Genomic DNA, 18,125 nt, shown 5'->3' on the forward strand with positions numbered 1-18,125 from the left:
TTAAACTTAAAATGAAAATTTATTTTCGTTTAACATTTTTAGTCTTAAAAAATTCCAAGTCACCCCAAATTTATTTAACGTTCGGTTGATGTTAACTTATAAATGTAAGTTTTATGGTTCGTAATTTAGATTTTTAAACTAAACAAAAATTTCTTTCTTGCTGTTGTTATCATTTTGCATAGTTCAGATTTTCTTTTCGCTTTTTCTTTTCATTTTATCAATTCTAATTTACACTAAAAACAACGATTCAATTTTTAAACTAAAAATACTTCTCCATTTCAATTTTTTTTAAATTTTATTACACGTGTGATTGATGCGGTAGGTTGACGTTCGTTTAAACATTTCATTTTCAATCGAAAACGACACACAAAAGAAAAAATTTTTCTCAAAACTCTCGTCACAAAGTGGATGCATTTTTCATAAGTTTCAGTTTTCATATAGTGATTGGTCGAAAAGAAAATATTTTTTTAGAATTTTTCTTTTTTAAAATGATACAAAATTAACTAGAAAAATTATCGATCTAACGAATATAATTCTTACGACGTGCCATTTGACTTCTTTGAACTGTTGTACTTTTCGAATAACGTTCGGATATCTGCCAATGACCGCACTATCTCATCAGCGAATCGGTGGGAACTCTGTAACAGAAAATTAATGTTTCAATGGAAATTAATAAAAACTACATGGAACGTCGGTGAAATTTTGACATCAATTTGGTTCAACTGTTTTTCAGCTGGTCCACGCATACAAACAAAAACTGTTCAGAAGGTTCCACCACTACCACGCGAGTGCGTGCAACTATTTCACCAGAATAAACACTTTTGTTTATATGAGTGGACCAACTGAAAGGTAACTGAAGAAAATTCATGTCTAAGTTTCGCTGACGTCCCCAGTATCGATCCACTAAAACCTCTGAGATCAATATTATAAACTACGTGTAACGGAACGGATTTACTAGAATTCACAAAACTTCAAACGATATTTTAGCCGAAATCTAAATTTTTCGAAGAGACATGGTTGAGCATCCCCTAAATTTGTGACAAAAACTAACTCGCATATCAATAGCATTTTCGACACTAGATGGCGGTAATTATCTAACCCTTCTCCGCTGAAGATCTACGGATCTCAGGATACTATTCGTGTTCACTTCGTCTAGATCCCAAAATGAGATATTCTCGCAATTCCACGACTCTCATTTCACTTAGACTCTTGGAACGTCACACATCGTAAAACTCCAATTTTCGTTGGAACAAACGCACTTTTACTCACTTATCCTGAAAATGCTCTTTTTCCCGATGGACATAGCAACAACATACAAGGATCTAGTTCATTTAGTTACACACACAACTCCTTGACTTAGATATGTCGCGCACAAGGAATTCCGACAATTCGTATTTGGTATTCCTAGCCATACAACCAGACTTTCTATTTCCACGGGACCCGAATCCTCTATGTTACAGTAACTAACGGCGAAACAGAATCGTTCCCCGTAGAGGACTGAAAATACAGACACAAACAAAGGAATCTTACCGTCTTCGTGCACCCTTTCTTAGATGATATGTGGAAAAATAGTATGTCTTCCCCTGCAATGATATATGATACACCGTAGCCATCATCAGCTACTGGTCCAAAACCACCGCCAGCCGAGATGCAATTCGGGTGTTTTTTCTGTAATTTCATCAAAATTTTAAAGTTTTCGAAACGTTTACCTGAAGAAAACACTCATCGAACTCACCAAATCCATTTTGCTGGTTTGACCGTGTGGTGTCTGACTAGTAGATAGCTGCCATTTTGCATTAAGTACAGCATTTTCGAGGAAGGGCGACTTCAATTCTAAATATTTCGAAACAACAAATAAGCAGAACAGATGACGATCGATGCCTTTACCACACATGGCATCTTGATAACCTAACTGATGTCTCTGGCATGCCTTTCGTAGTAGTGCCACCAGACTTTCAGGCTGTAACAGAAAATGTATTTGGGAAATTAGTGAATTCGCTCTTTCGTTAGTGTGATCTGTCATACCGTTTCTTTGTTAGAAACCATTGCCTGTACCCAAGCCGATGACTCTATTGTACACGGACGAACTGTCTCCGTTCGGCCTTCACGGAAGAGTCGAGTCATCGATGCCTCGTACGTTAGTGAGAATTTTCCAGCATCTCTGAAAGCAATTCGACATTTTAGATGTCTGGCTGAGGCAATTTAACACAAAAATCCCACCTGTAATAAGCCAATTGCAATGCCATTTGTATGTATGCATCGGGCGAAATGCCACACGTCTTCATGAAACCTTTACCGTACTGATTGTGGACTAAAATACGTAGATCAATGTCTTGAATCAACTTCTGGGCAGATTCGTAGGCTTCCTCAATGGCCGGAATGGCAACAGTTTCATCTAAATTCCAAGACAGTCGTAACGGCATTGGTGGATCGAATTCCTTGACGCCTTTAGTGTTGCCTGTTTCGTCGTATCTAAGTTTGAAAGTGAAATTGTTATTTGAGCATGTGATTTTGACGGACTGATAAATCATGCCAATTCTACGGTCAAAGCTATACTACATGTGGTTAAGGAAAACATAATTAGTCACAAATAATTCTAATTTCTACGACAAAAAACGGTTAATTACAAGGCTGTTGTTAGATACAAAATCAAAAGACTCAACGGAAAATGATGAAAAGTTTATTTTTTGTTTTGTACATTAAATCTAACACAATGTATAACCGTAACCATTACCCTTCATCAACTTCAGTACCAAATGTGTGCTCCCACATGTGGCCAACAACAGGAGCATCAGCCCTTTTTGAATTTCGAAAAAAAGGAAATTATAAAAAAAATGGAATTTTGTGCGGAAATGGCTGAAATGGGAAATAGAAATACAAATTTACACACATAAACCAATCACCCAAAAATGTACAAAATTATCAATGGGCTTAAAATGATTTTTGGTGATTATGACTGTAATAATGAAACGGGAAACTAAAAATTGGGATGACTATCGTTGGAAGTTTCACTTTCTATGTTTTTTTTTCCTGAACAAAACAGACAATCTCATGGGTCGTGAGAACATTTTTTTTTGGTTGAATGTGTAGCATGAAATCGGAAGAGTATCGCCTGAAATATGAATTGTGAAAAGTCGCCAACACATCGAGGACAACTTTACTAAAGGGCGTATCTCCAATATCTCAGTAACTACTGAACCGATTTTGATAAACTGTTTTTTCCCTGATTGGAAGTGGAAAGTAATGAATTTTGAGAGCAACAAAAAATTAATCGACACGGTTTGGAAGGCATTGTCGAGAAACTGAAAAACTAAAATTAATGTCGGGCTCAAAATTCATTACTTTTTACTACCTTTCGGGGAAAAAACGTTTTTTAAAATCGGTTCAGTAGTTACTGAGATATCGGAGATACGCCCTTTAGTGATGTTGCTCATGATATTTGACAAATATCTCCAGGGTCTATTTTTGGGGGATTTTTGGATATTTTTTTTGAAATATTTCAGCAGAAAAAATGGTCCGGAATATTTCTATAAATCTCACTAGAATTCGTTGAAAATACATTTTTCCTATAAGAGTACCTTAAATCCGGGAAAGATTTAAAAAGTTCTAGGAGCTGCCCCCTCAAATATTAATTAAATATTGATTGATATGAAATAGAGGCATACCTTGCTCACAATATGCACTAGTTGTAGTTGATATCTAAATACGCTTTCATTCAGTGATCTTTTAACCTCCCCCCCATTCGTATCGACAATAGAATGGGTGACATCATCATTATCCGATGTATGTTATGATTCAATAAAAATCGCAAATCCAAATCATTGAGCCGAGGACACACGAGCAATTTTGCAATGTTGAGATCGACGATTATGCTTACGTTTTCCATTACCTTTACTACAAATCGGTTTACAATAAAGATAGCAGCATAACTGCCTATCTCAGGAATGCAAAAATGCTTGTTTGTTTTCAGCTTTAACGTGTCAAACAATTTGAATTTAAACGGTTCACACTTAAGCCGAATATACAAAAATTGAATATGCAGCACAAACTATTCAATTTTTTACAAGTAAAACTGGGTGAAACCAGGTTGCGAGCACTCTAAATCACAACCAAAACAGTTGAGGTATTTTAGTAAAACTTTTAGCTTCTTGTTGTTCTGTCTGAACCACGACACCTTAGGTACCTATCATGATCAGTATTTTAAAAAAAATTGCAGAAAGATGCGTTCACTATCATGGAAATCAAACTAGTTTTCCCTTCATATTCAATTAATCAAAAATGTCAATAATAATTGGGGAACCGGAACATTTTTCATCAGAAAGAATTGTAAGTGGGATGTATGAGGAATTATAGACGAAGAATCCAAGGCTTGTCAAGGCTGTCAGTACACATATTCTTGGACGATAATAAATGCGGACACTTTTTAAAGTTCACTAAATAATCGAATCGCGCGAAAGATCGTGACATACAATCGCTAAACCGATCTGGTGTCCATACGTTATTTTGCACCAGCTGGTCCCATTTGGAATTGTATGTGACCAGCTGGTGCAAAATAACGTATGCACACCAGTTCGGTTTAGCGATTGTAGTTAACTTTTTGTATGGAAGCCTTTCGTATATCAACCCGGGGTTCAGAATTGCACGAATCCATATGATTTCCTAGAGACAGTGATCTATGTATATGGCGATGGGATTCACGTGATTGCTTTCTACGTACCAACAAAACCGTTACAATACGATCTACCACTTCACTCCGATCACTACAACAACACAAACTTACACCACCTCAACAGACAAGTTTACAATAAAGGATCTGTTAAGGGGAAGTCTTTCTTTGGCTGAAACGAAAATGAAAATCTGACAAGCTTCTTTTGTCAATGAGGACAATTAACAGAAGTTTTTGAATGATATTCATGAGCTTTGCAGTTCAAAAGAAAATTATTTTTTTCCTGAAGTGCTTAACGATTTTGAAATTCATGATACCACTAGAGACATTGTCTGAGAAGAAAATGCTGAATTGAACTCGTGTCATAAAAAGCTGGTAATTTCGTGATCAATGGACGAGACGTGTGACATCTTCTTTATAAATTTTTGTCCGAAACACAATCCTGGACGGATTGATTTCGCTAACAAACGCAATACTTTCTACCGACGAATAATATTAACCTTTTAGAAACGGCTAGCCATCTGAATGGACGACGAAAAACTAAGCCATGAGTTCGGAGTGGATCAAATATTTGAATACAGATTTGTTGGCGGTGCATTTGCCGTTTCTAAAGGATTAATACAAAACGCTCAACCAATTGCTACAACAAACCAAATTAAACTAAAAATACAAAACACAAAAGAAAACTCTTTAGCCGCAATGTAGTTTGAATCCACAATTTACCCATTAACGGCTGCCTCTTCCATGATGTTATTTTCCCAGATATGTGCCATAATTGCTGCGTCGCCCCTTCAAAAATCAATCAAATTTAAGTTGCGATTTTCTCAAAAAAAATCTTTTTTTTAAAACAAACTTCTGCAGTGCAAAAATTTTGTGTCTCAAACGTCAATTTTGAAACATTTGCCGCCGAAACTGTGTCGCAATGGAATGGAAAACATTTTTATGATAAAGGAAAAACCATAAACAAAAGATTCGTTCCACACACACCCCAAGTTCATTCACACATTTTAAAGAAAGGAAAAAATTAATTTTTAAAGATCATACCAAGTGTGTTCAGCATTGAAGCCAATCTGGAATGAATAAAGAGACGATCAGTGGACGATGATCAAAATTAACTAAACGTAAACCACTTACCCTTCCGTTCGAACCGACACAGACGGTAAAACTTTTGTCGAACCATCGATCACAGCCTTTACCATGAAGTAAAACCGAACCAAATTTGTCCAATTTCTCTGGTTTATTTAAGTCAAATTCGAATGGTTCGTCGTCTAACGATAGCACAAACGCAGCACTTTCAATTATGTGCAACGAGACTCGATTCAATCCTGAATATTGTGAGATTCCGATTTAGTAAAAATGTCTTTCTGACTGAAGACTGCGATTGTATACCTTGCCGGAAAACTGTGTCCCTGATATGGGCCCACTTTTGTCGTTCCCATGCTGTCAGTGCTGCCAAATGCTCTTCACCGGGACTAGGAACTGCTGATTTGTTATTTAAAATATATTCCATTTGGCTGAAATGTACAGAAATGGATCCGCAATTATGACTTCGAACTTTTCAACCTGAGGCTGCCTGCCACCATACACGACCGGATTTACTTACATTTGAATCTCGCAAGGCTTTAGTAATCGGTTTTTGTAATAAATAATGACCTTGTAGTAACAGCCTTTGTGTAATACGACGATATGATTTGAATCCTTGTAATGTACAATTTTATCGGTCTGTTCACCGGGAACACGAACCGTATTAAAGGTTCGCTCATATTGCCAGGAACATAGTGGGACAAGTCCTTGGACCATGATCTTGAAACGAAACAGAAATTCAGTTTAACAAAAAAACGGTCGATGAAGCAACTCATTTCATTGTTCCTTACCGGTTGCAATTCTTGCCGTTCAACAGTACGTCTAAAGATCAATAAAAGCGATGTGATATGCGCTGCCCGAGCAGCCTGTACTTTCGACGTTTCCATGTAAATAGCGTCAATTCCGTAGAAATTGCTGTTGATCATTAGAGGTCCGCGTCCTCTCAAATAAACGTACTCCTCCCACCAATCCGACACATAGTTTGTGGACCACCAACTTTTCAACGTCAAATATCTTTGTAATTTGCTGCCAATGGTCGATTCAAATTCCCTGGCTAAGTCTTCCATATGGGCATATTCTTTGTCGTCCAGCAGCGGACGTACTGATCGTAAATACTGATGACAAAAGAATATTGTTCGCTTGCATTTCTGTGACTTTTAAGTGAATTTTTTCTGTATTTACCCGCTGTGTCGTTTCATGCACACTGGGTAGTGGCAGACGTGGCAATGATCCTTGAAAACTGTACAATCCTGGTGTATTCCAACTGGATAAAACTTTAGTGACTGCAGCCCAAAGTTTCGTTGCCGTCGATATTCTTGAACCCTTACCTCTGGACTCGTACATCCATCCTTTGTACATCAATAGAAATTTCAGCGTGTATCGCATTGTGTAACATATGCACAGCCAGAATACTAATCCTGTTAAGCTACATGCAATGAATTGGTATAGAGCTGTTTGGCTGTTAGATGGAGAGAGAAAATGATTAACATTCATCCATTCAATTCAGTTCAACGCTTCCTTACGCAGGTAATAGCGGCAAAATCAAATTCGTCAGGTTGAAGGGAGCCTGTTTCCCAGCCACATGAAGTCCCAGTGCGATCGATATCAGTATGTACAAACTCTGAATGTGTGCCGGAAAAACTCCGTTTCGAATTCCATTCTAGAAATTGAGAATATTAATCATTCGACCGTCATCTACCTCACAAATGTTCGGTTTTGTTGTCTTATGTCTTACGCGAAATCTGGCAATTCGTTTTTTCCATGACCTTACGCCTGAATCCCACACCAAGTTCAGCACTTCACGATTGTAATTTATGTTATATCCATCATGTGTGATTGAAAATGAAAATGCTACGGCCGAATGGGCTTCAGCCATCCTATCGGTGGTTCAAATTCTTGCGGCAAGAAATTGTGCTCAGATTTCTGGAAAGTAGAAAAAGGAAATTGTCGTTAAAGAGGTAGGTGACTGCAGGTATCATTCTAGTGAATATCGCATATATGGGATTGTCTTGTATCAAGCCCACAAAATATTTCCGCGTTTTAATATCACCGCGTAAATCTAAATGGAATAAACCCAAGATTATAGCTGGCTGAAAAACACGAAGTTACATCTGAGATAGCAACCCTATCACCTTGTAGATAACAGCAATTAGTACAGCAGAAATTGCGTATCTATCTGAACACAAACTGAAGGCTTAACCCAACGTAACCGAAAACGGTTATCAATGTCATTGTGAGAGTGGTTCTATGTTATCAGCGCTAGACGGTATTTCATAAATGCGGAAAAGTCAAACAAACACCAATCGTAATCGGTACAACCTTTGATACTTAACACTCATTGGCGTTACGTAATGTACCGTATACGTACCTGTATCAGTTGTTTATCGAAAATGGTAGCTCGAAGTGTATTATTGAGATTATTTGATTTAGTGGAAACTTAAATGACTGATGCGAAAAGTACAATTGCACTTTGAAGCTACGCTTAAAGCCATTTTTGAGGCATTTTTGAAAAAATATTTTCTTGAATTCTTGGTTTTCGCGAGATGTCTTGAAAATTTACTCGAATTTCTCGAAAAATATTTTCCAAGAAACTAAAAAAGTCTCGACAAAACATTTTCTCGAAAAATAACTCTGCTAGCCACAGCTTGTATTCTATTGAATTCCTAATATAGTTAGATATCGAACTTGAGTCATAGCTCAATAAGAAATGATTTCCTCGATGATTTCGTAGGTTACTTAACGAGCTTTATTATTCAAAAAAACACAAATTACGAATATATTAATAATATTTCACTTGCAGAAAGTGTTTAGCCTGAGGACGGCTTTCCAACTTAATTTAGCGTTAGTTATTTATTTACATGGCGACGGACGAGTGAGAAGGCGAAAGAAAAACTTGACAAAAGCTATTACTAATACTTGACTTGACTTAACTTAAAAACTAAAGACTACAACTGACAGACTTAATTAAACAAACAGAAGGATTAACTGGTGAAAGGACGGTGGTAGGGGTATTTTGTAGGTGTCGAGAAAAGCTTCCTTGTAAAATTATGCCTTTGACCTTCGTTTTAAGTACATCAGGGTATGTTTCTGGAAAAATCGCTTAGAATCAACTTTGCAACAATATGCCCTGAAGTACGTAACTGCTGTCGGCATGCTAATATTTCTGTCCTATTTTCATCTAATTTCGTTGACCTGCAAACGCCAGTGATTTCATTTCTATTGACAAAACTAATCAATCGTTAACAAATATTTACAAATTGAGTTGCATGAATTTGGAGACAATGAGCTGTCGATACATTCACTTGTAAATAATACGAAAATATGTTAATGAAATGCACAGAATGTTTGTAAATAGTTTGTCTTCGAAGTATATTCATTGTTAATTAAATCTAATTTCGAAAACGATCGTTTAACCTAAACACCTGCAATTATCTACAAAATTTAAGTTCAAGCAATATTCGCCCAGGACGTTGCATTTGTGTGAAAACATGATTTGGAACGAAAAATTCGAACATAATATCTACTCTAACAAGATCAATCAATAATAGTGACTCTTTTGCCATTTATTAGTAAACAAAAATTCCTATCAATAACCAATCATTGTACAACAAACGAATTTGATTCAATTTAAATGACCAAAATCGTTAACACTTAACCCGGGACAATAGAGTCCACATATACAATATAGCGACACTTACATAAACTAATAGATTACTTGTTCCAACAACGATTACGAGCGAGTAATTTTCATTCAAATTAATAAAAATGTTTGCATAACCGATTAATAAGACGGCTAAAATATCAATCTCGTTTCAATCTCAAACAACGTAAATAAACAAACAAGAAAAAAAGGCAATTCACATACTCGTTGTTATGTAACAAAAGTGCGCACTCTGCACTCTAATCACAAGCTGCAAAGTCTGTTTGTATACTTAATGCAATGGACGTTTTTTCTTATTTAATAAAATTCAACGTGTTGCGACATAAAAATGAAACGTCACATGGGAAATTAATAAATAATGTGCTCGCTATAGGTGTAATAAATGTAAACAATAACAAAATGTCTTAATAATCACGAATGCACGTAAAATCACGACGGCGTTTAAGACATAACTGAACGCTTTGGTTTCGTCTGTACAAACCATTCAATCCATTACCTACACCAACATAAAATGTGACTGTAAGTTCGTGCAAGCAATTGTGAAGGTCTACCGCAGTTGTATGTGGTAATACAGCGAGATATAGAGCTTGAGAAAGAGTATTTTACATGACTAGGGATAAAAAGATGAAAAGTAGAGTTTTCTTGTGAATTTTGTTGATCCGATCGTAGTCGAGGTCAATAACCACACGAAGACGAGACTTTTGAATTTTTATCCCGAGTTATGTAATGGATTTTACATGTTGAGGGCGTTGAAAGACGTACTTGAAACATGAAAAGTGCGGTTTTCGACACATGTAGCATGTGAAAGTATTTTCAATTGTCATATAGTCAGGAGTAAAGCAGTAGTAAAGTTCCAGTTATGGGTACGTTGTGACAATTTACAAGAAATAAAGGTACAGTGAAATTCAGGCATGACCACTACCACAAGCGTGCGTGTCCCGTTTTCATCCGTATAAAGATGTATGAGCTTGAGCAGCTTTGTTTGTACGAATAGAAAACAGCTGCATGAAAGTCATGTCTAAATTTCACTGGCTTCAACTGTATGTACAAAAAATTTTCTAAAAAATACGCCGGCACAGAGCTTTTCAATTGTGGCGGTTTTTCTTAATGCCATATGTGACGGTATGTGAGGGCACTCTCTGCAGTTCCGATCGATTTATGTCAAAAGACACAATATTCATTTTCACAGCATTTTGCATATGCATTTTCACAGCACATAGCTGCCAATTTTGTAACAAGTGTATTAGGTTTTGTACGAGCTTTACATACCAAATAACAGCCCGCTACGACCGGTATTTATCGAACGGGCTTTATCGAATTGCTTTACTGTACATTTATGGTATTTGCCAAACATAAATTCATTTAACACTCATGAACACAGCTTCCTGGGTGTTGAACATTACAATTAAATTATTTCCACCTTGAATTTACTGAAACCATCATAGCTGAACATCATTTGCAAGTTCAATTAAATGTTTCTTATCGAAACACTTTAGTTAAACATAATGTTTACTATCAATTCGACACAGCGCCGTGGTGCTAGTGTGCGTATAATATTATGAGTCTACTGAATTTTTGTCCATTTTAGCAATAAAACTGGTTGATATGAGTGTGAGCTAACACTTTTTTTTCTGTATATTGAAAAGAGTACAAAGTCCACGAAAACAGATATAACAAACAAAACGTTTCGTTAGCCAACCATTAAATATATGTTACAGTAGTGTTGAGGCGGTTAAGTATGAGCATGAAAACGAAATATATATTTCGAATTTAGGTCACCAACCTATCTCAAGTCTCAGTACGTGTTCGGTGTTGGAAATGTTATTTTGAGAGAGGAAAAAAGAAACTTTTCTTTTCCCTTGCAACAAGATCTATGACTTATCTGTGCTCTGGCGCTATATAGTCAAACAGGAATCGATTAATCGATTGATTTTGAATGAATCTATCATCCAGTGCTTTATCAATCAATGTCAATGGGCAAGTTATTTGTTTGATTCTCGCGCTAATAGACCAATGATTCTTCACACGAAAAAAATTGTTTACACTTTATCTCTCACAAGCACGTATACTATTGCAACAATCTAATGAAAACACGAGACATATGATTGTGATTAATATATCTATACGACGAGAAGGCGCATACCGTTTTTTTTTCAATCGACGATACTTTTGGACTTTGAACGGGAACGAGATTAAAAACAGTCAGTGTTTTGAATATTTTTTTTTTTCGTTTACCTGAGGCTATTTTCATTATATTCGACTTTTTTTCGCAGAGCAAAGATTACGTACGATTAAAAGATTATGTTTGTTTCAACTGGCGCGCAGTTTGTCTGAATTTTATCAATTTATTATCTGTAATCATTGTCACGTTCATTTGATGACTGAATCGACCCTTTATGATGATGGATTGAGGTTTTAGAGTGTGGCAAATATTTCGACTTATTATTGAACGAATATTATATTTATATACTTACTGAATGCATGATAATTATAGAATTTGTATTAATTTACAGTTATCACAGTTTAAGGTTAATTGCCAAGTTAAGTGACTGCAAATTTCAATTGCAAATACTATAATTGCCGTAAGTTGAATCAATTTTGGATGTATGTGTTGTATGTATGGTACAATCTTGGCCACATATAAATATGTGTTGATATTTTCAGTCTTTATCAAATTGTAAACATCATCATGATGCGAAAGTTTCGTAGAAATCACAAAATAATAGAGAGATTGCTGTTTGTACTGCTAAGTTGATCAAACACTTATAACTTATGAGTGGATAACACTTTGTAGGAAACAGTAAATATCACAATCTCTCTAATGTTGCTGTCCGTCGTCGTTTCATATTCATTTGGATAATGTTTCGCGCATCATGAACAATAAGCAGAAAATCTACATATCATTTTACCTTATCTTGCATGAGTGACAAGGAAAACATTTCATTTGTTCAATTATGGCCAATAGAAATCATGTACAGTTCATATAGTTCTTGTTGGAAACAACTATCCAGCTGCTATGAACAACGACGACAATAATAAATGTAGTGATTGACCACCAGCTAGTATTAACTTATATAGCTTAATGTGTGTTAAAACAAAACATTTTAAGAGGGTAAGACCCTCAATATATCAGAAGCTTGTGTCTTGTGCTTCAAGTCTCACATATGGTATCAGCATCTATCGTTTACGAATTAATTCGCTAAAAATTCGCTTTGAGCTGAAACAACACTAGTAGTGTTATTTCACCCATTTAAATAAATCAGTTGAACAGCAGGGAAAATTTTTTCCTAAATTTTTTCATTGGTTTGTTCTAACTCATTTAACATATCACATAATGAAGCAACCAAATCACCAGTTTTACTATCAAATCTATTTTGATCTTAGCTATATTAGCTATATTCAAGGCTATAATTTAGAATGAAAGCAAATCAACGTTTTACTATCGGATCTATTACTTCATTTGATATTTTCAATACAGTGAACGATATCTCAAATGTCTCACTGTCATTTTTTTCAGAGAATGTCATTGTGAATTTGCAATGACACAATAATATTCTCAGAAAAATTTTACAGTGAGACATTTGAGATGTCGTTCACTGTAGTACAATTTCAAATTTTGAACTTCATTTTTTTAAAACATTTTTTAGGTAATATAAGACATGCGGTCAGAGCTTGTCGTTTCTTTGTGAAGGAATTAGCGTCAACTTTGACATTATATTAGCAGTGTGTAACACATTTAGAGGAGGCGACTTTACAACTTTTTTACTTAAGAACTCAGTGTCAAGACGCTATCGAATTGAATCTAAAGTTTTCAACGCACGTAACGTTTACCTTCCGTCTATTCTATAGTGAATTTACGTAAAGACACATACTATCAACTAAAATGAGTGACAACATCCTTTACAATAACCTAAACTTTATTGAGCTGTTACTGATCATCGTTAGTAAAGTACATGCAATCACATTATGGCATGTAATAAAAAGAACAATAAAACTACACAGATCTGTAATAATTTCGTCGTGCATCGTGCATTAATAAACCACACAGCAAACCAATGAGGAAGGAAAATTGCAATGCTACGTCATCATATTTATTTCAATTTCAAGAACTCACTCATTCGAAACATTGACGAGGTACAACGTGGCTGAGATTCTCTTCAATAAACTGATTTTCTCGAGAATTAAATTGATTAATGGAAATTCTGTTGACGATACTGCTACCCCTGATTTTGTCAATATTATCAAGCCTAACCTTCAATAACATTTAAATTGTAAAATAATCTCTAGTATTCATACAAAGTAAAAACATCAATTATAGATGAACGAGTTGTGACTGCGTCAATCTAACAACAAATTCTGAATTATATAAAGCAATCAATCATTCTCGAAAGATATAGAAAGTGATCTTTAATCAAGTTCAATATAGTGATTTGTATGCTTCGATAGACTGATGTTAGGAACTTATAAATCCACACAACAAACGGTAACGATAACTTTTTGTCAGTCGTAAAATATGAACGCCTGAACTCTGGAATTTGTACTTTTATGTGTTGAATGCAAAACCTTGTCTGATTTGTAATATGAAAGCAACAATTGTGATTTGAATAGTTCATTAACAATTAACGTGATGATTTCTGATGTTAGTCATTCTATGCTCTCTTAACGAAATTAGAATCAGGGGAAAAAACGACTATCGTGATTTTTGGACAGAAAAAGCTTATCTAAAACCAGTTAAGTTACGACTAATGGACTAAACACAGAAGCATAGAACTTAGTTGTAAAAGCTAAGCGAGTGTATGATTTACTTCGTCAAAAATATCTTTACATTGGTAATAAAAGTAGTAGGCTTACGCAGGCCTGGCTTGATTTCCACTCTCCAAAACAGTACTCCTTCTGAGAGACAGAATGGCATTTTTTCAATTTGTGCTTTGTTTACTTGACAGCTCGCTCTCTCACGAACCAATTTAACAAATATAGACACATTGCACCTTGTACCTATAGAAGAATCAAAAACCGTCACATGAATGTGTGGCTTATGAAAGCTTGATCAAAACACATTTCTAAGTTCACATCATATGAGGCACAAAGGCCAAAACTTTTGTTTAGCTTTTGTTGTGGCTCAAAACGTCGACAGACTTATTAAATTTTCTCTCAGATCGAAACAGTGGTCAAACGTAACAAAAACTTAACCATTTCGCGATAGGAGAACTGTAGAAGAAATTCATCTTATTCTCTCTTGTATTAGGAACGAGCGGTTCCTGTTTTATAACTGAAACCTACTACCTACTGATAACGTAATAAGTATAAGACGCAACACTTGTTAAATAAACGATGTGAACCCAGACGATGTTCGACGAAAGCATTTCCATTTAATGTTTGCGATAAATGCGAAATGATACGGACGAAAATAATCTACGCTCCAAAAATAAAATTGCATCATAACAGTGTTCAAAGTCGAAAGTTTGAAATTGAACATCGAAAACATGGAATTAAATTTATCGACATGAAAATGTGACCAGTGAATATATGAGCTCCAAGGTTCACACCCAACCCATTCGATAAAATGGGGTTCATATCACATTTATTGTATATAATATCGACAAGTTAGTTGAACTTTAAAAATATAAAATTTTCAACTTTCGTTCATTTCATTCATTCATATTCAATACACAAACAAAACGACACCACATAATGTACATTGTACATACGTTAACATTGACCTTTACTGTCTTCGGTTGGTTTTTTTGTCGTTGTTTTAGTTTATTTTGAAATTATCCATACGAAACCTGTTGCTTCTTTGTACAATTCACTTCGAACAGATTTTGAAACGCAATTCGTAAATTGTTGAGATGAAAAAAAAACCTTTTGAGTGAGACACTACACATAAAAATTGTTGATTAAAAGATTTTGTTCGAATCATTTCGAAATAAATTATTCTTGAATGGATCGGCAACGAAAATATATACCCAAACAACTTCGGTTCATTTCAACCAATTTCGATGCATCATCTCATTTGGAAAGACTTAGACACACACAGCAACAACAGAGAAAAAAATCATTTCAAATTTGTGATTACAACATTTCTTTGGTGTAAAACTGTCGGAATTACTATGTTACAAAATAGCATTTAACCTTCTACGTTTGGTAAACTAAATAAAAGTTTCACTAACACATGACCATAACTAACATTTTACAGCATAGGATTGAAACCGCACTGGCAAATAGCTATGTTAAAGAATTGGTGTTGTAATCTCTTGATTATTGATTATTATGGAAGAAAATTCCAAATATGTTTTTATGAAAAATTAAACTCGTTGCTGGATACGTGATTGTAATAATTGATAAATATCCGGTCTCATTCTATATGTCTTGTCTAACATATTCAAACGTTGCAAATCGTAAAAACTGTTGCACTTTATGTGTGCACTACCTGGTCAGTTAAAATAAGATCACTAAAAAAAGGTGTGAGGCTTATGAAGCTGGTAAATTTCCATAAATTTTCCGTTCGTTTACGGTTTCTCGATATACAATAAAAGCATTTGGTACGAATATGCACTACGCACAGATGGACATAATATCCGAAACACGAATGTTAGAGTTAACAAAGCTAGTCGATTAAGAAAAGATGATGTTGAACCTATCCACTCGTTTTGACTCGTTTGGCGTGTGGGATTTTATGCGGCAAGAAAAAGTGATCGGACAAGTCTTCATCATAATAAAATTTAATCAAACATGGAAAAGCCATAGATACTCTTTCAGGCTATTAATTTCCGAATATGGCAAACTTATCGACAAAATTAATTTGTGAAAGCATTAGGTATACGGTCGAAATGCAAATTAAGTTTTCATTTTCTATCGATCTTTTGTGTATTGTGGAGTGGGAAAGTCTGCATACTATACATTGTTTCACCAACATCACACATTTAATAATACTTTGCATGTATAATATGCACCAGGTATATACTACGCTGTCGTGTATGCAATGACCAGAGAATTTTATTTTAATAATGCAACTTACTGCTTATCATAAAAAAGTAAATGTCACCTTCCGTGGTGCAACTATATGCACAATGACTGCGCCAACTATAGCTGTATAATCTACAAGTATCATGCATTACAGCACAATTGTAATGAGTGTTGTTGGTTCAGTTCACATAATGTACTTCAGTGTTGGTTTACGTTTTCATTCTTTTGTAAACCGTGCAACCTTTGAACGTTCTTTGTTTATGACACTTTGAATTCAAGCGTCTACACGTACGCATGTTTTTCTTATCACATTGTATTCCGATTAAGGATGATGAAGTGTGTTGTGTCATTCCATCTATTCAAGATGTGTCAATTTGACGTCATGTTATTGAATGGAATGTTATGTCATTTCGGTTGCGATTCATTCGAAATGTGGGTATTATCGTTGAGATGTTTTTGAGCTTAAGTGGTCTCAAGGAAATTTGAACTTGCATCACTGTTGAAACTTTCACATTACGATTTTTGTTACCATTTTTGATTTAAGCTTAAAGTATGAATCGGGTCCTGCCAACACAAATGCTAGAGTCGGTATAATTGCACTTCTAACGACATATCTAGCTCGGATTTAAAACGACTCAACAGTTTATCAGTTTAATTCAAAAATTGTAAAATTTCTTGCATAAGCAATAGACTATCTCATAATTGTCCAACGACGGACGCTAGTTTGAGTAAGATAACAATTTCAATCGACCTACGTGCACATTAGATGAACTGAATCGGTTCTGATTTTTATCATTACTTTTCTGGGACAGTCGAAGAATTTTCGTTGACCTCTTCCACCTCTTGATCTGTCGTATTTAAATCTCTATAAAAAAAGAAAATGGACCTGAAATAAGATCTGGCGCCCCACATCTAAGTGATTAGAATTTTCCTTGTGACGGACTTCTAAACTCGTGAATGAATATAATCATATCTGGGTCGATGATGGGTGCTTTGACCTAAAAATTATTTTGACGTTGATAACATACAAATACAAAGATCCGAAGCAATGTGCGTGTAAAAATACATTCTATGTTCATCCACACTGGCGCTTGCGCCGCTTGCGCCTTTTTTCCGTACGTATAGAGTACGTGTATAATATTCCCGTCTATGCCTCTTTTTCACCAACACGTCCACACACAAATACGGCGAAGCATTAAAATGTTTCACAAGCAAAATTTATTGATAATCTTACGTTATTACTTACTTGTAGAACTGCACACCTTTCCAAATATTGTTGTTCTGGTCTGCTTATTCAATTCAATATTGCATCACACAAAGTTCAATTTATAAACACAAATTCTTCAAGTGAAAGTAGAAGTTTAGCCACCAGATCCGTAAATTTTCCTAGAAGGTCCAAAGATCAAATTCTACGTTGTTATGAACCGCACTTCGCCTTCGAAACTGTGCTTTTATGCAATTCTCACTATTTTTGTAAAATGTTCAAAAATTGATTACGAAATGAAATTGCTGTAAGGAACTGCAATTTTCGACACTGTAAAATTATTGGAACTGAACCTACACGACCGTAATTACTTAATTTTCTGTTCGTTAAGAAAATGAACAACAGGAACATTCAATTTAAATCAAATCAACAAGATTTAAAACTCGACCAAAACTGAACGTCCTACTGTAAGGTTTACGTCTACTACCTTCAAACTCGATTGACTGCAATCTTCATGAAAGTAGAAGGGGCAATATACGATTCGG

At 35.2% G+C, this 18,125-nt stretch overlaps 2 protein-coding genes across 8 annotated transcripts in view; one reads left to right on the top strand and one right to left on the bottom strand.

Annotated features, from left to right (window-relative positions):
- On the bottom strand, positions 1 to 18,124 carry LOC119079999 (carnitine O-palmitoyltransferase 1, liver isoform). 6 transcript variants are annotated; one of them, XM_037188166.1, is made up of 16 exons: positions 17,623 to 18,089; positions 7,485 to 7,672; positions 7,273 to 7,409; positions 6,932 to 7,208; positions 6,541 to 6,864; positions 6,270 to 6,469; positions 6,056 to 6,180; positions 5,801 to 5,991; positions 5,711 to 5,736; positions 5,390 to 5,455; positions 2,735 to 2,797; positions 2,221 to 2,472; positions 2,026 to 2,161; positions 1,736 to 1,960; positions 1,531 to 1,668; positions 1 to 638 (listed from the first exon to the last, which is right to left on the bottom strand). In XM_037188166.1, the coding sequence occupies exons 2-16, from the start codon at positions 7,623 to 7,625 to the stop codon at positions 537 to 539; spliced, it is 2,403 nt and encodes an 800-aa protein (XP_037044061.1). In that variant the 5' UTR covers positions 7,626 to 7,672; positions 17,623 to 18,089; the 3' UTR covers positions 1 to 536. The 6 variants fall into 6 exon arrangements, with proteins under 6 accessions (XP_037044061.1, XP_037044063.1, XP_037044062.1 ...); XM_037188168.1 differs by lacking the exon at positions 17,623 to 18,089 and adding an exon at positions 9,615 to 9,684 and having other exon boundaries at positions 137 to 638; XM_037188167.1 differs by lacking the exon at positions 17,623 to 18,089 and adding an exon at positions 9,448 to 9,550 and having other exon boundaries at positions 137 to 638.
- LOC119080060 (delta-sarcoglycan) overlaps positions 16,554 to 18,125 on the top strand; it is a 27,112-nt gene continuing 25,540 nt past the window's right edge. For both annotated transcript variants that reach the window (XM_037188274.1, XM_037188275.1), the window contains exon 1: positions 16,554 to 16,808. Coding sequence is in view for 1 of the 2 variants with exons in the window: in XM_037188275.1 (XP_037044170.1) it covers positions 16,705 to 16,808 (104 nt within the window). In the remaining variant the exon portion in view is untranslated. The remainder of the gene's footprint in view (positions 16,809 to 18,125) is intronic.

The sequence above is a fragment of the Bradysia coprophila genome, unplaced genomic scaffold (assembly GCF_014529535.1).
Source record: "Bradysia coprophila strain Holo2 unplaced genomic scaffold, BU_Bcop_v1 contig_350, whole genome shotgun sequence".
NCBI classification, from domain to species: Eukaryota; Metazoa; Arthropoda; class Insecta; order Diptera; family Sciaridae; genus Bradysia; species Bradysia coprophila.

Bases quoted from the DNA above. Each gene is read 5' to 3' on its own strand.
- LOC119079999 (XM_037188166.1), bottom strand. From the start codon at position 7,625: ATGGCTGAAGCCCATTCGGCCGTAGCATTTTCATTTTCAATCACACAT. The intron at 6,865-6,931 runs GTAAATACAGAA...TTTTGTCATCAG, and splicing joins TGCATGAAACGACACAGCGG to TATTTACGATCAGTACGTCC. The intron at 1,669-1,735 runs GTGAGTTCGATG...ATGAAATTACAG, and splicing joins AAACCAGCAAAATGGATTTG to AAAAAACACCCGAATTGCAT.